Consider the following 20,703-nt stretch of genomic DNA (forward strand, 5'->3'; position numbering starts at 1 on the left):
GAATGATGGAGTAAGGATTCTAAGACAAGTCCATTTTAGGGAGCCATGCTGCCCCATCATTGTTCTTTGACCAGCCTCATGGAACCTCATTCTATACATGCACAGTTCAGAGTTCAGACACAGACTCAAGGCGACTCAGGCAGATTTCTGGACCTATTTTTCTACATAGTGTCTGCCTCTCCAGTAAACAAACCCACAAATTCTAGCTGCCTCAGCTTCCCTGAACTCTGACTAACAACAAATTGCTATGCTTGTATGGGTTCCCGTGCCTTGCTCTCTAGTCTAAAAAGTGCCTCTTGTCAGAAAACTGGAAGATCATAAGGTTGATTTTGCTTGTTTATCACTCTCAGGGATTAAAATTCTTCACTGTCAATTACTTAATTCTAAAAACAAATATTAAAAGCATTTTTATCAGTTTAGTAGTCATCTATGGCAGTAGGATCAGTTTTTTACAAGCTAATTATCATAGTTAGTAGCAAAAAGTCCCAGAAATAAATATTATTCGATAAAGATTACTGAACAACACTCAGAGGAACAGTAACAGTAGACAACATTTGTTGAAATCTTCTCCATATTTAATCTTTACAACAACCTTGTGGGGTTGGTATTATTATCTCCATTTGACTAAGAGAAAACTCAAGTACAGAGAAGTAATGGTTGACAAATAAAACACAGATCACCCAATTAAATTTGCACTTCAGATTAATAATAAATTTCAGATAATTTATTTAGTATATCCTATGCAATATTTGGGATAGATTTATACTAAATAATTCTTTATTATCTAAAATTCGAATTTACCTAAGAATTTGTATTTTTGCCAAATCTGGAATCCCCAAACTTGTCTAAGGTTTCACAGCTACTCATTTGTATAGAAAGACTTGCAACCTAGAAACCTGGCTCTAAAACTCATACCCTTTACCATAATGCTGCCCTGTTGCCATCAGAAAACAATTAGCTATTTGATAAAGGCTTTTAGATTCTTCTTAATATCAGATCTTTGGTTTTTAGGTTTTCTGAATTCAAGATTAGAAATGCCATATTGCAGTTATTAAAAATGAAAAATCAGGTGGCTCTTGTGTGGGTATCATATCAGAGAAGACATGGCTTCTATAGTATGTTTGGGACCCAAATTTCATCATTTTGACCCTCCCCATCTTAAAATTAATATCAAAAGTTATCATCAGGTAGACTTTCAGGTGTAAGTACATTCGTTTTTTAGGGTGCTTTCAAAATATCTTGAATGCTTAAGGTCTCATGTTAGGACTGAAAAGGTTAAGAAAACTAATGCCACAAGCCTTTGACTTTAAGCAACTCAGTCTAGTAGGAGAGATGGTCGCAAACACAAGGATGATAGCTACTCTTGCTAAGTATTTAATATATGCTCGTCATTTCATATTTATCATCTTGACATTATAAGTAAAGGTTGGTAGTCTCTCCATCTATAAATCAGAAATAATAATGAGAGTTTAAATAACTTGTCCAGAGTTACCCATCTAATAAATTATGAAACTGGGACTCAAACTTAGTTCTATTTGATTTCAAAGTTTATGCTTTTCAGAAATAATTGCATGCTACCTCCAAAACTGGACGAAGCCTCATATAATAAGGGCTGTAGCAGAACTGTCAGTTTAGAGTTGGGCAAGCATTTGGAACTAGTCCCTCCTCCTTAATACTTAGCAGAGGGCTATTCATCATTATAATCATTATAAGTGTTGCTGATAATCAAGATGTTATGCAGTAACTAATACTATTGTTAGAGTTAAAATAATAGCTTTAATAAATATTTTAAGACCTTCTTCTGTCAGCTATGAAGAGCAAACCAATTACAGACTGACCCTTTCACCATAAAAGTCATTCATGCCTTATATGGATATTGATGATAGTATGTTAAGATATGACTATTAAAATTATTTTTATATAAAAACAATAGTGATTTGGAGAATCACTATGCCAGTAAATCAGTCCAAAATAAATGCAAGTATATTTTAAAAATAAGAATATGAGTGAAGACAGGGTCTGACAAGGGGGATTTTCAATGATACTGTTTCACTAAGAGTACTCTAGAGAGAATTGTTCAATCAGAACATCTGAGACTATCAAGTGGGTGAGCCTACTATGGCTCTATGGACCTCAGGACTTTCCATAAAATGTGTGTTGATCAATTGTGGCCCTGAAAGCACGCTGAGAGTAAAAGTTTTGAGGACTTTTTTGTTGTTGTTATTTTGTTTTGCAGTACTGGGGATCATACTCAGGGTCTTGCACATACTGGGCAGGTGATCTACCACTGAACTACACCCCAGCCCAGAATTGAGAACTGTTTCATGGAAACAATTTAGTTGACCTCCAGTTTCCCCTCTTTAGTACCCAGGAGAGGTCTTTTTGCCTGTACAATGGGTGTAAGGATGGAAATTTGTGATTACTTAATCTAATCTAATGAAACTTTCACATGCATTAGTTGCTTATGTTAATTTTTATCTGTGAAATACAAATAGCAGTAATGATCTAGTCCAGGGTTCCTGATTTATTCTAGAGCCAGTCAGAAGTACCTAGTGCTTTAGTAGAATTTATAACTGATTTTTTTATGTAGAATGTAAATTTCAAAAAGTAAAATAATTTAGATCTTAGTTTAAATGTATATAAGTAGCCGGGCATTGTGGCACATGCCCAGCTCTCAGGGGGCAAAGACAGAGGGATCCCAAGTTTGAGGCCAGCCTGTGGTACATAACAAGTTCCAGACCAACCTGAACTACGTAGAAAGACCCTGTCTCAAAAAAGCAACAAAATGTATATATGTGCAACTATTACTTCTAAGTCACAGAATACTAAACATTTATTTTCTTGCAATTTTATTATTTTAGTTAATTTGAAACACAACTAAAATTTCCCTCTATTCTGTATTGTATCAATTTAACACTTGGATACAACTACATTCTACCCCTAGGTGATGTTTCTATATCTGGATTCTTTCCAAAGATAAACTGTTTCTAATTATTATAGCACAAAATATTATGCAAAAATGAAAGTTTCATTAGAATTTTTCATTAATCAATGAATACTGAATGGCAGTCAGAATGAATCCTCTGCAAGGAAAATCCTAAGTTGTTTTTTTTTCCTTTATATCAATATGTAGGCTTATATAACTTACATTAAAATGAAGTTTGAAGTCATCTGACCTAGGAATAAATGACTTTATTTTCATCCTTTGAGGAGAATTTGCACTCAAGGAAGAGGGGGCAGATAGAAACTGTGGTGACCAACTAGACCACCTGTGCACCCATAGCTCTTTTCTCACAGTAGAGCTCATCTCTGCTAAATAAGAAAAATCACAGGATCACTCTTGTTTAGTTGCAGGTTCTCCTGGATCACATTCAGAGAACAGGTCAGATCCCAGCACTTCTTTTCTGAAATGGAAGACTTTATGGGACAGAGGTTTTCCTCCCCTTAACTCTGTTTCTCTTCTGTACATGTCCTCTAACAGCTGTATCTGAGTCCCCAGTTATACCTCCTGTTAATTTTGGATTTAGGGCTTACCACTGTGAGCAGCTGAAGGTTATAACCATCTGCTCTGAGGTCTTCCATCTTTCTTTACAGAGCACAGTATAGGGTATATTGAAGAGGAGACATGGTGGTAGAATGGATATGACTCTGTACGCTCTCTTTTAGCCCTAAGGTAGATTCTTGCTTTGTGTAAGGATTAATGTAGGTTTTAGAAGGTAGCTGGCAATTTGCAAGCATTTTAGTGGCATAACAAGGCAAGTTATAAGTTTCAGTGATACTTTACATAAATGCAAATAGCCAATTTACATACTTTTTTAGACTTTTACTTCCTCCTTTGCTCTCCAGCTTAAAATTTGGCTAAATAATATTGTTTTTTAACAATGGAAATATCTGAATATCTTTAGAAATATGTCAGAACAATGTTAAGTATTTAGCACCTTCCAGTGCTTTCTGTTTCTTATCTAAAAGATGAGAACAGTATAATTTCTTCTCCCAACAAGCTTTATGGGATTACAGTAATAAATATACTTCAGGAATGTAAAACCATTTTCAATGTTTAGTGCCAATGCTTTTTAATAACATTATAACTTGGTAGTACAACAAAAGCCAAACTGAACTGATGTTTAATTATATCATGGGATGAATAAATTTGGGGAATTATAGAAAGTTGAACTTGAAAAGACAGCAGCTGGAAGCCTGCACACAGTGCAATGCATTGTTTTGTTTTTATTTAATTTAGGTTCAAAAGCTAAGAGGTGGCTGGAGCCAGTGTTTCCTACAGTGGAAAGAAGATTGTTGAGTACATGACCTCTGTGTGCCAGATCCTTCCTGGTCTTTATTTAAGGGTAGGGACACACATAGGCAAGGGATGGCATATTCTCTAGCTTGAGGGTGCTAGCGCTGTGCCTTAGAAGCTTGTATTCATTCCTCACAAACAAGATGAATCTGATATGAATTTGCTGACTCCTGCTATGTTCTAGTTGGTGTGTAATGATGATTACACAAATGAGAAACTAGTAATGCATGTACTACACTTTTAAATAAAAATTAGCAAAGTGCTTCTCTTTTATAGCACAGTTGTATTTCTAGGCATGTAATATTTTAGTTCTGCTCCTATATTCCATGGTTTTTAAAAATTATTGATTGTAACTTTTATTTCTAGAACACCTTATAGGTGCAAAAAAGTAATTGTCATTAGATACAACACTGGGGAGATGATAGGAGAGGCAGGTGTTTTGATTTCTCATTATATAAAGAGATTGTCAAAAGTCTTTTAATCTTTGGTAGAACTGGGATTAAAAATCATATCCCTTAATACTCTTTTAATTCCACCACTGACAGTAAGCTTAGACACAATTTAAAAGAAGTCAAATTCTTCACTTGGAAAGTTACAATTCTTTTTTTTTTTTTTAACTCCCAAAACTTCTCTTTGGACTACCGCTGTTCATTAGTAATGGAGATACTTTCAAGTCCCTGACAAAAGCCCTTGTTCCTAGGGTGTACTCAGAGTTGACCTATTTCATTTTCCTCTTACTTATCCCTACTCATCTGCCTCTTACTTATCCCATATCTTCATTCTACCTATTCTTTCTTTCCCTATCTCTTCCTCCCTGCCCCTTCCATTATCTCTTCCCTCTTCTTTCCACTTTCTCTCATTCCTGTCCCTCTTTTCCTTCCTCTCCCCCTCTCCCTTTTATGCCTACATCTCAATACTACTTCTCTGGTGTTTGAATCTTAGCAAAATCCACCATATCATCCTGGCTCCTACATTTAAACATCCATAATATCAAATGGCCTTGCAAAATTTCTCTAGCTTGTTAAGTAAAAACTTGCTGCTTTTCTAAATCAAATCCACAAATGTTAAAAAATGTAATGTTCAAACAACCCAATTAGAAAATAGGCAAACAACAAAGAATACTTCACCAGAAGGTATGCAGAAAGAAAACAAACACATGAAAAGATGCTCAGTACCCTTCCTCATCAGGAAAATGCAAATGAAAACTCCAATAAGTTGCTGCCATACATCTATTATGACAGCTAAAATAAAAAATAATGACAATGCTAGCAAGGATGAGGAGAAACTAGATCTCTCAAACATTGTTGGTAGAAATGCAAAATGACATGGCTTCAGTGTCATTTTGGAAAATAGTATGGCAGTTTCCTGTAGAACTAGCACACAACTTAGCAATCACGCTCCATTGAAGAGAAGTGAAAATGCACATCCACAAAAATCTGAACAGATGTGGCTCAAGGAAGTTTTGTGACAGCCTCATATGGAAACAGCAAAATGCTCCTGGATAGGTGAGTTTCCTGATATTTAAAAATTATACTTTAAGCCGGGCACACATGGCTCATGCCTGTAATCCTAGCATCTCAGGAGGCAGAGATCAGGAGGATTGCAGTTTGAAGCCAAACCCAGGCAAACAGTATGTGAGACCCTATCTCAGAAAAACAAACCCATCACAAAAAAAGGGCTGGTGGAATGGCTCAAGGTGCAGGCCCTGAGTTCAAGCCCCAAAACTACAAAAAAAAAAAATCTATCTATCTATCTATCTATCTATCTATATCTATATGTATATAGATATAGATATATAATATATTATACATTATAAAATAACATTTCTTAGGAGAGTCAGACTGACAGCTTTTATGGATGTAAAAAAGCAATATTCATTAACACATTTCTAAAAACAGTCTTCTCCCAAACAATACAAAAACAAAACAAACCTCAGCTTTGATTATAGGGCAGATAATGGAGGTCTAGGTCTTGGTGCAGCTTTAGTTATGTACTGGTTGTTCACAGAATTTTAAGCACTGTTGAAGTCTTGACTGCTGGACGACACTAGTGAATGTTTTCTGTCCAGCAAAAGCTAATCAAGAAAACTACTTTTTATCTCTTTCACAAACCCTTGTTGACTGTCATGTTTTTAATTCTCTAAATTCTTTCCATTTTTCCAACATGAAAAATTCTTAAATTAGCACCATGTATTATTACAAACACAGTTTTAACAGAGGTGTCCTTTAGGCCATGGGTCCAGTGAGCAACTTCCATTATCCTTTCCTCCCAAGGAAAACCTTTCTCTTGTGCTAACCTCTTACTACTTAGCTGCTTTGGAAGTCTGTGTTTATCTCTGAATACAGGCACGTGGCCCTTCCCAGCAAAGTGCTTAGGGCTAAAAACAGGTGTTAATTAGAAAATGCTGATAACAGCTTATGGCACCTGTTGTCTCTCACTTCTTTTGCTCAAGCCCCAGTCTACTAAATCCCATCCTTTATTTCAATAATTCTCTGCAGCTTTTCTTCCTTTCCAGCTATAGGTCTTTCACTGTGGTAATTGTTTAAACTTAATAGGAAAGCCATGTTTTATTAAGCAAAACTATCAGGACAACTACTCAGAGTCACAGCTCTGATTAAGAATGAACTACCTTCAAATAATAAATGTCAACTGTCCAGATGCAATAGCTCAGGAATTTTATCTATGGGAAAAAAAGCTAGTAAGTCAGTTAAACACATATCCTGCTTCCAGCTCTCTTACAGATCTTAAAAGAGTGTTTACATGACAGGGTAAGATGGAGGGAAGGAAGAGAATAATCTATCATTGAGAAAGACAAAGAGGACTCACAGGACCGTAATCACCTACATTTATAGGCAGGAAAGAATGAAGTTCTTCAGGAGTAACTACAAGTGAGTCACTGAAATGAAAAATGAAATGCATAAAATTGATAAAATGGGGGAGAAACAGATGAGAATGTGTTAGAAATATGCACATAGTGGACTAAGCGATGTAACACTGTGGCTGAAGGCTAGTGAGATAACACATATATAAACTGGAATGTTTGATCCTGATCAGCAGTCATGGATCTTGAATTACACTGAGCACAGGGTTACAGCCTAGGTATCTTCAACAGGGAGGACCTTTGAGCTTTCTTCTCCTCTCCTGGCATTGTGCATGCCACATGGTAATATAACTATTTGTTGAGTAAATGAATGGTATTTACAAAAACTAAGGCAAAAAACTGGAGAAGATTCTGGGGAGAGCAAAAAATTTTAAAAAGGGGTTTGAAAACAAAGCTGCCTGCATCTAGTTAACAGTAAACTAGGTACATGTTCAGCACTGAAGTTGAACTCTCTCTGCTTACTTTTAAGTTGACAACACATGACCTTCTTCAAGCATTAGCCTATTGCAGCACTAGTGAGGAGGAGTGAGAGAGAGGGAGAAGCCTAACAAAGGTTAAAGCCTGACTTGTCAAGGGGAGAGGGGATGATAAGGCACCAAAGCTTGAAGATTCAAAGCATCTCAGGATGGCGATTTCATTTGAAAATTTGGAATGGGGAAAAAAGGTTTAAATTTTTTCTTAAAGAGGTAGTGTCACATACATATCCTGGTGACATTAACAGAATTCCATTTTTCTCTGTCAGTCCATAAGGAGAGGTGTCAAATGAAATGGATGAGCTAAACTGTGACTGCTCTCAAAACTCATCTCATAATTGTAAATGTGGAATAAAAGTAGGCTCACAAGCCATGAGAAAATGTGAACATGATGTTAGGGCAACTGACCAGAGAGGTTGAAGAAAATAAAGCTGAATCTATGTGATATTATTCTTTCTTTTTTTGTGATATTGGGGTTTGAACTCAGCAGTTGCTAAGCAGGTACCCTACCACTTAAGACACAACTCCAGTTCTTTTGTTTCTATTTTGTTTTTGAGGTAGGGTCTTGCTAACAATTTTTTCCCCAGGCCGGCCTCAAATTCATGTTCCTTCTGCCTCTACTCTCCCACCCTCAGGTGCTGGGATTAGAGGTGTGTACCACCATACCCAGCCTCTATGTGTTATTTTTTATGGTAAATTATTTTCAGAGCATTAGAAGAATAAAATGTAAAGCATAAAGGTGAGTGAAAGAAATAGGGGTAAGTAATTTCCATAATCCTAAGAAGATAAGATCTAAGAAGGACAAATAAGAAATCATAATAGAGAAATTTAATATGCCAATTGGCCTTATAAAACTTCTCTTGGAACAACTATCATAAAACTTTGTGTAGTAGATTGAAAAACAAATGGTAAACTGGGAAAGAATGTTTGTAACATAAGAAAGATATTAATAGTAGCCAAGATTTGCTATAAAATCAGTTAAGAAAAAGATAAATACTCCAATGGAATAGACACACAATTCACAAAAGAAGCAAGTAACACTATTTGTAATAGCTCCAAATTGGATACAACAGAAATGTGCCACAACAGTTAAATGGACAAATAATGTAGTATATTCCTATAGAATGTCATGAAAAATATAACATTCAATAATAAAAATTAACATACTGCTGCCACATGCTACAACATGTACTGCTCTCATAAACATATGTTGAGCAAAAAAGGCAAACACAAAAGAAAATATACTGTATAATTTCATTCATATTAAGTTCAAAAACAGGTAAAACTAATCTACAGTGTTAGAAGGCAATGATTACCTCTGAAAAGGAAAGAAGGCAACTGGTAGTTGAAAAGTGGTGTTTCTGATGTTCCAATTTCCTTTCCTTTTTTTTTTTTTTTTTCTGGTGGGACTGGGGTTTGAATTCAGGGCTTCATGCTTGTGAGGCAGGTGCTCTACCACTTGAACCAGGCCTCCTGTCCTTCTTTACTGGGGTGCTGGCCCAGTTATTATGTTTGCTTTGTGATGAATGTGATGACTCAATAAACTATACACTGACTATATATTAAAGTAAGTTTTTTGAAAAGAAATTTATTTTGTGAAATAAAACAGTGAGCAAAACAAAACCTTGCAAATAAATCAAATTATATGCAATCTAACTACTCTACTAAATTTGTGTCTCACAGTATGTTTAAAAGCATTATCAGTAATCACCATGTGACTAAATCTTTTTCTGTAGAATGACTTAGTAAGAGTCTCAAATAATACCAAAGCATTTACTTTTTCTCTAATAACAGCCTGATAAATGTCTTATTTGTGAAAAATGAATACTCCTTCTCTGTAATGTTACATCCTTCAATGCTCCATGTAATACATAACATGGCAATAGGATGTTACCCAGTTTTAGCAAAATTAGATTGTACATGTTGATGAGAGTTTGCCAGAACACCCATGACAGCTTCATGGTACCAGTTAAGAGCCAAGCACTGGGATATAACTCAGTGGTAGAGTGCTTGCCTAATACGTACACATTCCTGGGTTTGATCCCCAGCACCACAAAGAAAGAGAAGAAAAGAGAGAAAAGAGGGGAGGGGAGGGGAGGGGAGGGGAGGGTGGAGGGGGTAAAGGGGAGAAGTGTGGGAAGAGTATAAAGGAAAGGAAAGGGAAAGGAAGGGAAGAGAGTTCCCACAGGAGCTCGGTAATGCCCTATGTGGATCCATCCCACCGCTGTGATAGCAGGCCTAGGATAGTCCTAGCTCTCTTGTGCTTAGTGTGTCAAAATTCCCTCTGACCCATTCATATATAACAGAACTTTCAGCCTCTTAGTGCTAGAATCTATGAAATCCATTGCTCAACAAACTCATTGTGTGAAGCAATGAACACAATATTACAAATGGAATGCCATATGTCTTCCTTCTCTTTCCTTTTGCACTCAAGCTCTATGCTCCAAATAATTGTAGATACCTCTTGCTGTTGTGCTTTTAACAGGGGTTGCCAAACTTTCTCTGTAAAGGGCCATATATTAAATATAGTTGGAGGGATACACCTCTGTCACAACTGAACTCTACCATTATAGCATGAAAGCAGCCTTAGTCAATATGTAAACAAATGGGCTTGGCTGTGTTCCAACAGACCTGTATTTACAAAACTGGGAGGTAGGTTGTAGTTAGCTGACTCCTATTTTATATAATCGACCTTGGCATTTGCAGTCAAGGACATGTGGAGACTTGAAATAGATGAAAACACAAACATAAATAGGGATTAAACTAAGAGCCAGCTAGCACAAATTTGAATTCAGCACCTCATGGTTGATGTAGAAGAATGAGTTCCTGTACCTAATGTGCTCACCTAGTGAGGTCTCACTACATGGGCATTCTACTCAGTGGTATACACTACTGAGGGCATTTAGAGAGTTCTTGGGCTACAAGTACCCATCCCCAAAGAATAGCAGGGGTCTACTATAAAAACGGTGATGTTCAGTTTCCTTTTGTAAAGAGCTTTCAAATAATATTTTATCTGACCTGCACAACAACCTCCAAGGTATACATGGTGCATATACTCTCCATGACAAAGTCGAAGAAAATGAGGACAAGAAAAAATTTCAAATTCCCATTCGTTTTTGATAACAGCCATTCTAACAGGCATAAGGTGATACTATGTTATGGTTTTAATTTGCATTTCCCTGACAATTAGAGATGTTGAGCTCCTTTTCATATATGTGTTGACCTTTCATATCTCTTCCTCTGAGAAGTATCTGTTCAGATCCTTTGCCTATTTTTTGTTTCCTTGCTACTGAGTTGTTTCAGGTTCTTATAGATTTTTTTATATTTGTTCCTTATCAGCCATATGGTTTGAAAATATTTTCTTCCAATCTAAAGGTTATCTCTTCACTCCAACAATTCTTTCCTTTGCTGTACAGATTCTTTCTACCTTAAAGCAACCCCATTCATTTATTTTTATTTGTTGCCTATGTTTTTTGAGTACTACCCAAGAATATCATTGCCTAGAACAGGCACAGAAAGACAAATATTATATGATCTCAGTGATACATGGAATCTAAAAAGATTAATCCCATAGCAATAGAGTGTAGAAAAGGGATTACCAGAGTCTGGAGGAGCTAGGCAATAGAAAAGCACTGTGATCACAGTTAATAACAATATATTTATATATTTCAAAATTGCTAAAATATATTTTTATCATCCTCACTACAAAAAAGAGATAAACTAATGAAGTGATAGGTATGTTAAACAGTTCGATTGACTTCACAATGTATACACAGATCAAGACATCATAACAACACATAAATATACAAAATTATTACTTGTCAATTAAACTTGAATTTCAAAAATTAAAAAAATCCCTTTCCTATAGCACTTTAGGAATAGACCATGACCCTAAAACCATAGTCTTTTGACATTCTGCCAATTTTGTTTTCCCAGTTTACTGATAAGTATCACAACTTTTCTTCAAATTGCTATCATGTAAAGGACTCCCCACACCCTTTGCAGGAGTCCAAGGAGTCCAAGGAATCCCCATACTCAAGGTCTTCCTTCCCAAACAGCCCTACCTGGGCTCGCATGAAAACCAGCTCTTTCCTCTGTAAGATGACATTGTTCTAGTTGCTTTCCATTAAAGGGCTTGAGGTTTGACAGTTCCCTCTCTTATTTCCCACTCTCACTCTTTCATCTTGCCCTAAACAAGTCTGGTCAGGTGTATGTAGACCACTCTTCAGGGGTGAGCAATCTTTAAAACTGAGTACCATATCAAAGAGAATGCCATCACAACAAATCAACCCTCTGAGAATTCTTTAAAGATGTTAAAATTTCATGTACTCAATGACTGCAACTATGTAAAAAACATACATTTGAAAACAGAATTTTAAAAAACAACAGAGCTTTGAGACTATAGAAATGGAACCTCATTTGCTGAAAACATTTTAGGACCATATTTTGTGGGAGAAATATTAATCACCAATCTCCTTATTTCTATTTCTTTTTTAGTCAGTTTTTGTCTTGTTAAACCTTAGGGAAAAATCTGTTTCAACAATCTTTGCAAATGAAAAATGTAGTCCACTTGCATTGACAATGTTAATTCATTTTTACTATGTGTGTGTTTACTATTTTTCATTGTTTTCCCCATGCTTCTGCTGCATGCTGTACCCTACCCTAACTCTTGCCATCTCTTGGGTTAATTTTTTTCCATGTCCAACATTTTTACTCTACTTGTTTGAAAATGATATATTCTATTCCTTTTCTTTTAGTGATTACCCCAGAAATTGAAGAATTAGTAAATGTCTTTATCTTCCTCCTGAAAAAGCATAAGGATCTTAGACTATTTTAACTTTCTTCACTCCTCTTCTAGTTTATATATTATTATTGAGGATTTTATTTTATTTTAAATTTAACTCCTTGAAATAGACATTAGTGTACATATTTTATATGATAATTTTTGTTTAGGGTCCCACAAGTTTATCATTATCTTTTTTGCTCACAGTCCTTTTGCATCTTATACTCTCCTTCCTTCTAGTTCTCTCAGGAAGGATGCTGCCTCTTCAAAAGGGGCCTGTTCACTATTCACAATAGCCAAGTTATGGAAACAGCCAAGATGCCCCAGCACTGACGAATGGATTAAGAAAATGTGGTATCTATACACAATGGAATTTTATGCAGCCATGAAGAAGAACGAAATGTTATCATTCGCTGGTAAATGGATGGAATTGGAGAACATCATTCTGAGTGAGGTTAGCCTGGCTCAAAAAACCAAAAATCGTATGTTCTCCCTCATATGTGGACATTAGATCAAGGGCAAACACAACAAGGGGATTGGACTATGAGCACATGATAAAAGCGAGAGCACACAAGGGAGGGGTGAGGATAGGTAAGACACCTAAAAAACTAGCTAGCATTTGTTGCCCTTAATGCAGAGAAACTAAAGCAGATACCTTAAAGCAACTGAGGCCAATAGGAAAAGGGGACCAGGAACTAGAGAAAAGGTTAGATTAAAAAGAATTAACCTAGAAGGTAACACCCACGCACAGGAAATCAATGTGAGCCAATGCCCTGTATAGCTATCCTTATCTCAACCAGCAAAACCCCTTGTTCCTTCCTATTATTGCTTATACTCTCTCTACAACAAAATTAGAGATAAGGGCAAAATAGTTTCTGCTGGGTATTGAGGGGGGGAGCGGGAGGGGGTGGAGTGGGTGGTAAGGGAGGGGGTGGGGGCAGGGGGGAGAAATAAACCAAGCCTTGTATGCACATATGAATAATAAAAGAAAAATGAAAAAAAAAAAAGAAAAAAAAAGAAAATCAAAAAAAAAAAAAAAAAAGGGGCCTGTTTTAGGCAAGACCTCTGACCAATCCCCCTCTCTGCCTGAGCCCTCACCCTCCTTCACCTTCTGTCCACAGAGCACACAGCCTTCTTACACCAAGCATCTCCAGCCAGGTGCCAGCAGTTTCCCGAGGCGAGCTTTGACTTTGCTTTCTCTTTGGAAGCCAGCATCCTTGTCACTTCAGCTTCTGTTTCTCTTAGTCTTCTGCTACTTCAACCATGCTTTCACCAAATATTTTAAATATAATATCCAGCACTTTTAAATGATCTAACCACAAAGTTTTTCTCTGCAGATAATTCTGTGTTGTTGCCTGAGCATCTAGTTAATTTATTTAGTAATGATTGCAATGATTTCATTTTAATTATTCTATCTTCTATATATGCTCCATTAGTGAAAAGTTACAAACAAAAAAAAATCCATGTAGAAATTGAATTGTTTAACAACTTTTTTTGCTCGCAAAAATAATTATTTTCTATATCATACCATTTTACAAAAGAAAGCTAAGAGCCATTTCCAAAAGACTATTCTTTTTTTTTCTGAATTCTCAGTGTAAATATTGAGTTCAATATAATGTATACTTTTTCCCAATATCTTATAAAAATTTTCAAAAATATAGCAAAGTTGACAGAATACATATATAACTTCTGGATTCTATCATCATTTTATAATATTATTTTATCATATCCATCTATCCCTCCATATATCCATCAATTCATCTTATTTTTTTGTTATTACATTGCAAAGGAAAATGTAGGTTTCAATAAATGTCCCATAAACATTTCATAAATACAGTCTTTTTATTTCTAGACAATAAATTGCCATTTCTGAAAATTTTGCTTTCTATTTTATAGGAATTTAAGAAGAACAACTCTCATGCTGAGCATGTTGGTGCATACCTGTAACCTCAGCTACTTGAGAGGCAGAGATTGGGAGGACTGTGGTTTCAGGATGCCAGGGCAAAAAGTTAGCAAGACCCCATTTTAACAAAACAAACTGAGTAAGGTGGTGCACCTCTATAATCACAGCTACGTGGGAGGTTTAAGCATGAAGATCACAGTCCAAGGCTGACCCTGGGCAAAAAATATGAGACCCTTTCTGAAAAAAGTAACTAAAGCAAAAAAGGGCTGAGGATGTAACTCAAAAAAGGTAGAGTGCCTGGCTAACAGATACAGGCCCAGAGATCAAAACTCAGCACTGCAAAAAAAGCCAAAAAAGTATAATTCTTCATGTCACAATCACATTAACACCACTGTGAGAAAATGATAGTCTTATAGTTACAGAGAGGAAAAATAAATTTAATGAATTAGTTATTAACTCTTCATAATTTGTCATTTCCATGTTAATGAAATAAGCTTCATGTTGGCATTCTCATTTGAAATGGTTATTCTTTCACTTCATCGACATGTATGCATTCCTATTATAGTTTCTATCTGTTCATGACAAGACACTCTTATTTGCTAATACTTCCTGCTCAGGGCTTCTGGAAGACTACTGGATTTGATGCAGATAGAAGGTAAACAACTTACTAACTGCCTTCTAAACTTAGTTAGGCCAAGTTGCATTTGCCTTCTGTAAATGTCATGTAGCTTAATGATTTTATGACTCAGACTATATCATTTCATGCCATTTTAACACTGTGCTACTGCTTCCTATCTTTAATTTTAGGAGAAATGATTCCTATTTCTAGAGAATTTTTTTTTTTTTTTTGCAGTCCTAGAGTTTGAACTCAAGTCTTCGTGCTTGCTAGGCAGACACTACAGTTGAGCCAGCCTCCAGTCCTCTAGGAAACATTTCTTTATGAAGATTGATCACTTTGAACACCTACAAAAAGGTATCGGAAAAAAACATGAGAAACAAATTTTAAAGTTTAAATTTGTTTGAATTTGGAAGAAGGCCTTCATGTAATTTTTCATATTTACTACATATAAAAACAATCAAGAGACATAAAAAGATATCTGTGGCTGGGCACAGGTAGCTCACGCCTGTAATCCTAGCTGCTCAGGAGGCAAAGATCAGGGGGATGGCAGTTCAAAGCCAGCCTGGGCAAATAGTTCCACCAGACCCTATCTCGAAAACCCGTTCATAAAAACAGGGCTGGTGAAGTGGCTCAAGGCGAAGGCCCTGAGTTCAAGCCCCAGTACCGCAAAAAAAAAAAATTCTGTAGACTTGCTCTACAGCCAAGACAAAACCAAATTTTTACAGAAAACTTGTATTTTAATAATCTACACAGTATACTTGTCTAATATCACAATTCAAACTATGAACTTACCCTTTATATCAGTGTGAATTTTACTCTTCTTTATCAAAAGAATCCAGTCTGGATCTCAGTCCCACATGAGGCCCTGTTGCCATGGAGATTCTTTTCTATGATGGTCTTTATTGCTTAGGATTTATTCTATTATTTAATTTTTTTTTTGTAGGACTAGGGTTTGAACTCAGGGCTTCATGTTTGCAAAGCAGGCACTCTACCCTTTGAGCCATGCCTCCAGTCCATTTTACTCTGCTTATTTTGGAGATGGGGTATCCTCAAACCACGATCTTCCTGATCTCAGCCTCCCAAGTAGCTAGTATTACAGGCATAAGCTACTAGTGTCCAGCTCATTGTTTAATAATTTTTAAAAGAATATTAAAATAATACTAGCCAAAGCACAAGGAGTAATGGAGTTCCAGCATTTCACAAACACAAAAAGGCATTTAGCCTGTTTCTCTTCCCCTAAGAAGGAGAACCTTCTTAGCAGCAGATTAAACAGAAGAATGGTTCCAACTTTTTTTTTTATCCTCATACGAATGGTTCCAACTTAAGCTATGTCATAATCCAAACTTTTCTTTTTTCATAATGCTATGTATAGCCTACTATCAAAAGAAGAACTAATAAACACTCACTACAATAGAAGAAATAGTAGCAAAGTATTTAAAAAGAGAAACATGAAAAAGCTAGTATACCCCAAGGGAAAACATCCAACTCTGGATGTAACCATACAGAGAAGCTAGAATCTAATAATGACAGCAGCAATAGTCACTTTAGCAAAGTACATCCAAAAAATAATTAGAAAACTGCACTTGAGGAAAACCAATGAACAAAAAAAGTACACATTAGTTGAATATAAGCCTGCTAGGCCAACAGGATGGCTGCAAAAGAAGATACTTAGGCAAAATGCAAATAATTATAAAGTCAGAGAGGCCTAAGGTACAGTGAGGCCACCAAAAGTGTGCTTCCAAAACTTCTGTTTCATTCATGTTCATCTTTTTGGGCTCTTCAAGCAAGAGGTTAATTCATTAATTTTTGCCAGAAACAGGAAAAGCAAAATAACAATGAGAGCAAAGAACACAGCCCTAAGTTCAGATCAATGTGACAGAAGCCCCAGCACTTTCAGCATGTGCTCATTCACAGGGAAGAATCTCTTGGAATATGGCAACATCATTCAGATAAAATGGCAAGATTCAATTACAGATAACAACTCTTGCAATATATTAATGTTTCTCAACTTCTGCAAATACTGTTTTCTAAGGCATCACTGCTACACAGAGTTCAAAGTGTCACTTTTATATACAGAAAATTAATTATAGAACATAAATATCTACACAACAGTACACCTTGTCCAGCCTTGACCACTCTGAAGTTCCCCCCTCAAGTTTTATGCAGCCCAGTATATATTTATCAATCTGCCTTCACCAGATGGATAACAATTTGCAGGAATTTAAAAGGTAGCATCTAAAAAAATACACAACCAATGACTGATAAATGGTATTAAGGAACGAGTAAGGAACAGGGAATCAAGACAACTAGTTCAAGATCTAGTACCACCAGTAACTTGTTACTTGATCTAAGCAAGCCACTTATCATCTGTGCCTCTGTTTACTCAATTTTCAAGTGATAATACTCCCTTTACAGGATTGTTTTGAGAAAAAAATAGATTACATATTGAAGTCTCTGAAAGAGACTCCTTGACATAACTCTTCCTTTTGGTGCACAGAAATGAAAATTCTCTCACTTTCTATCATAGAACATGTCATATCCAAAGTATTCTAAGTACATACACAACTAAAAGAGTAATACTTTTTAGCAGACCCTGCTATATATATATATGTGTATATATATATATATATATATATATATGTGTGTGTGTATATATATATATATATCTATAAAAGAAATGGAGCATTCTTATATATATGTAAGAAATGGAGCATTACTAATGCTTCCAAGGATCCTACATGCCTGTTCTGCTATATTTCTCTTTACTCACTCCAGACTACTATAAATTTTGTGTTAGTCACTTCCTTGCTTTTATTTATAGTAGCACAACATTTATATGTGTCCCTAACACACCTTTTTATCTATCTACCCATTCATCTTCCTTTCATCCACCTATTTATCCATCTGTTTTTTGCTGTATATATACTTGTCCTTCCACTTCTACAGTAGTCTTCTCAGAGCAATTTCTTGACCTTATCTAATTTGTCATGTAATCCCAAGGTTGAAGGAACATATTGTATTCATATAAAGCAAAGAAATTGAGGTACAGTGAAGTTAGCAACTTGGCACTTTGTATGAAAGGACAATGGATGATCTTTCTGCAGAGATTATGAAAAGTAAAGTAAAACAATGACTGTCTCAGAGCTTTGTAGCACATTCATATATCTTTAATTTAAACACAAACATATCTCAAGTGCTAGGAAAAAAATTCAGTTAGTATTTTTATACTGACTTCACATAGCTGGTATTTTTGTTTTCATATTAAAGGGGAAAGTATATTAAAGAATGCTGATGATGTGAAAGCCCTAAACAACATAAAATATTTCCTTAAAAATAAGAACAAAATTAAGTAAAGACTATTGAGAAATTTGTTTTTCTTTTAGGAGATGGATTATCAGAGAGGCTATATTATAGAATATTCTCATTAAAGAAGATGGCTCCTGAAATTGGTAGTCTAACACTAAGCAGTTCAAACATAGTATTCACCTGAGCAAGTGGTGGAAGAATCTCCTTGCATATTTGCTGATTTGGTCTCTATATTTCAAAACAGTTGTATCCAGAAGAGGTCTTGTTGGAGCATAGAAGGTTCCAAGGCTTGCCTCAAGCTGTGCTGTGGAATTCAAACATAGCAGCACTAAAACAAGTGAAACTCCTTCAATTACAACAGAATACTCGTGTTTGCAGTCAGTCAGGTTTTGCAAACTTGGATGAAATGTGAGCTTGTTGCAGGAAAGACGAAATTAAAATATGACAGCTGGTACAAAAACAAACCTGTGTATAAACTTTCACTTGAGGCAAAGCTGACAATGACTCTGAGCAACAAATAGCTGTCAAAACTGAAGAAATCCATAATGAACCAACCTCTCACCACAAATGGGTAATTAAAACAGTGACTCATCAAAGAAACACAGTTTGAACTAGTATTTCCAGTAAAATCAACTCACAGTGTGCTCAACATTTACTCTTTAGCTGAAAGAAGAAAACTAACCTTTATGCGTGAGGAAATGAAATCAGTATAGCAGAATTTAAAATAATACAAATAAAAACAGGCATATGAGAGTAAGACTCTCTCTCGCTAGTGCAATTTTAAGAGAACAGTGGAAGTCCCTATGTCTTCCCTAAATCCTGTCCTAAACAACAAGATTCTTGGTTTTGTCCATGGGTGAAAGCTAACACCCTGAGAGGAAAGGAGTGGAAAACAAGTTTTGATAAATGAGGGGACAAGAGATTAGGGGGAAAGGCATATTTTTGTCTACTTCATAGTTTTACCAAGACATGCCTGTGGAGCTGTGCTTCCTCCCAGAAATACTCAGAAGTTAGGTAATTACAATATGGTGAGAACATGAGTATGTATGAGAACACTACAGTTCACAGTTAGATTCCTCTTATTTTTATGCTACCAGCACTGGGTTGAATAAACAATTCATTATTTAGCAAAACTCTTTAGCTATAGGTATATTTGGGTTTGGAAGTATTAAATACCTCATCAGAGTAATTGCTATGGACTTGGCTAAGCTGTTAGTAATTTCTTTTTTAAATCTCAAATGTAGACAGTAAAGTAAGATGAATTTTAGAGGTATTTTCTTTCAAAGCAGCAGTCAATTTAGATTAAAATTGAGTATAGCATTGTTATTGTGAAAACAAGCCAGAATCTCTTGCCATTGCTTGTTTTCCTGACAGCATGTTTCATGCATCTGAAATGCTCGAACCTACATGGAATACTCATAACTCCCAGCACAGTTACAGATTCATTAGGTAGCCCAGCTTGATATTTAAGGCAGAAATGAAGATCTCAAAGATAACCACAACATGGTTACAAATAAAAGAGCTCACTGGGTTTCCACTAATAAAAGGAAAATAAATTACCATGTCAAATTTGTTAGATTCAGATAGAATAAATCTCAACAAAGAAGAATTCTGAATGTTTTAGAAATCAGTTTTGCAGTTATTTGGGGGGAGGATGTATCTACTCAGCATCAGACAAGCATTTTGTTTTAATAGCCTAGTATCATAAAAGTTCCCTATCTCCACAACATGGCTCTGTGAAAATACCCTTTATTAGGGCAAGAATCTGATAATGCCCATTGTGTATTCCCTAATAGTCTTTCTTACAACAGTTATCTCACAACATAAATTCACTAAAGTGTTCGCAATTTCTCAGTGTCCACAGTGAGACCCAATATTTTATCTTTTCCATATTTCTTCTTGAACTATAAATTTAGGATCTCTTGTATAGCCTACATTATATGCTTTCTTTAGGGACACTGCTTCTTTTTTTTAATATGTGCCCAATCTTGAAAGTGTGTCAATATGAAGAAATAAGTACTTAGACAAGAGTGCTGAAAGAAATATTAAACACTGTATGCTCTAAAATCTTGGGGTTACAGTTTTTATTAATAAATATTCATTGAATATTTATGATGGGCTAAGAACTATAGTAGGTACTTCCTTAGTGCAGAAAAACTAGAATCTCCATAGATGGGCTTGGACTACCTCCAAAAAGTCTATTCAATTAATATTAAGTAAATATTTATTACAGGACTTCTGTGAGTTAGACCAAGACTTCCTAGAGGAACATGTTCTTACTAATTATTCTTCTATAAAATTGCTAAAATTAAGGTTACTTACAGAATTCTATCTAAAGATTTGCTGCTTATTTTTGGAAATGTAATAAAAAATGGACAAGAAAGTCTATTAGAAATGCACAGAAAATAATAAAGAAGGCGCTCTCCAGGAAGGACCTTTTG

At 35.6% G+C, this 20,703-nt stretch overlaps 1 protein-coding gene across 12 annotated transcripts in view; it reads right to left on the reverse strand.

The window, feature by feature from the left end:
• Nucleotides 1-20,703, reverse strand: part of Wdpcp (WD repeat containing planar cell polarity effector) — a 373,249-nt gene that overhangs the window by 191,840 nt on the left and 160,706 nt on the right. For all 12 annotated transcript variants that reach the window (XR_012439708.1, XR_012439707.1, XR_012439706.1 and 9 more), the window contains one exon: nucleotides 18,443-18,566. Coding sequence is in view for 9 of the 12 variants with exons in the window: in XM_074049846.1 (XP_073905947.1) it covers nucleotides 18,443-18,566 (124 nt within the window). In the remaining 3 variants the exon portion in view is untranslated. The remainder of the gene's footprint in view (nucleotides 1-18,442; nucleotides 18,567-20,703) is intronic.

This window comes from Castor canadensis, chromosome 12 (assembly GCF_047511655.1).
Source record: "Castor canadensis chromosome 12, mCasCan1.hap1v2, whole genome shotgun sequence".
Lineage (NCBI taxonomy): Eukaryota > Metazoa > Chordata > Mammalia > Rodentia > Castoridae > Castor > Castor canadensis.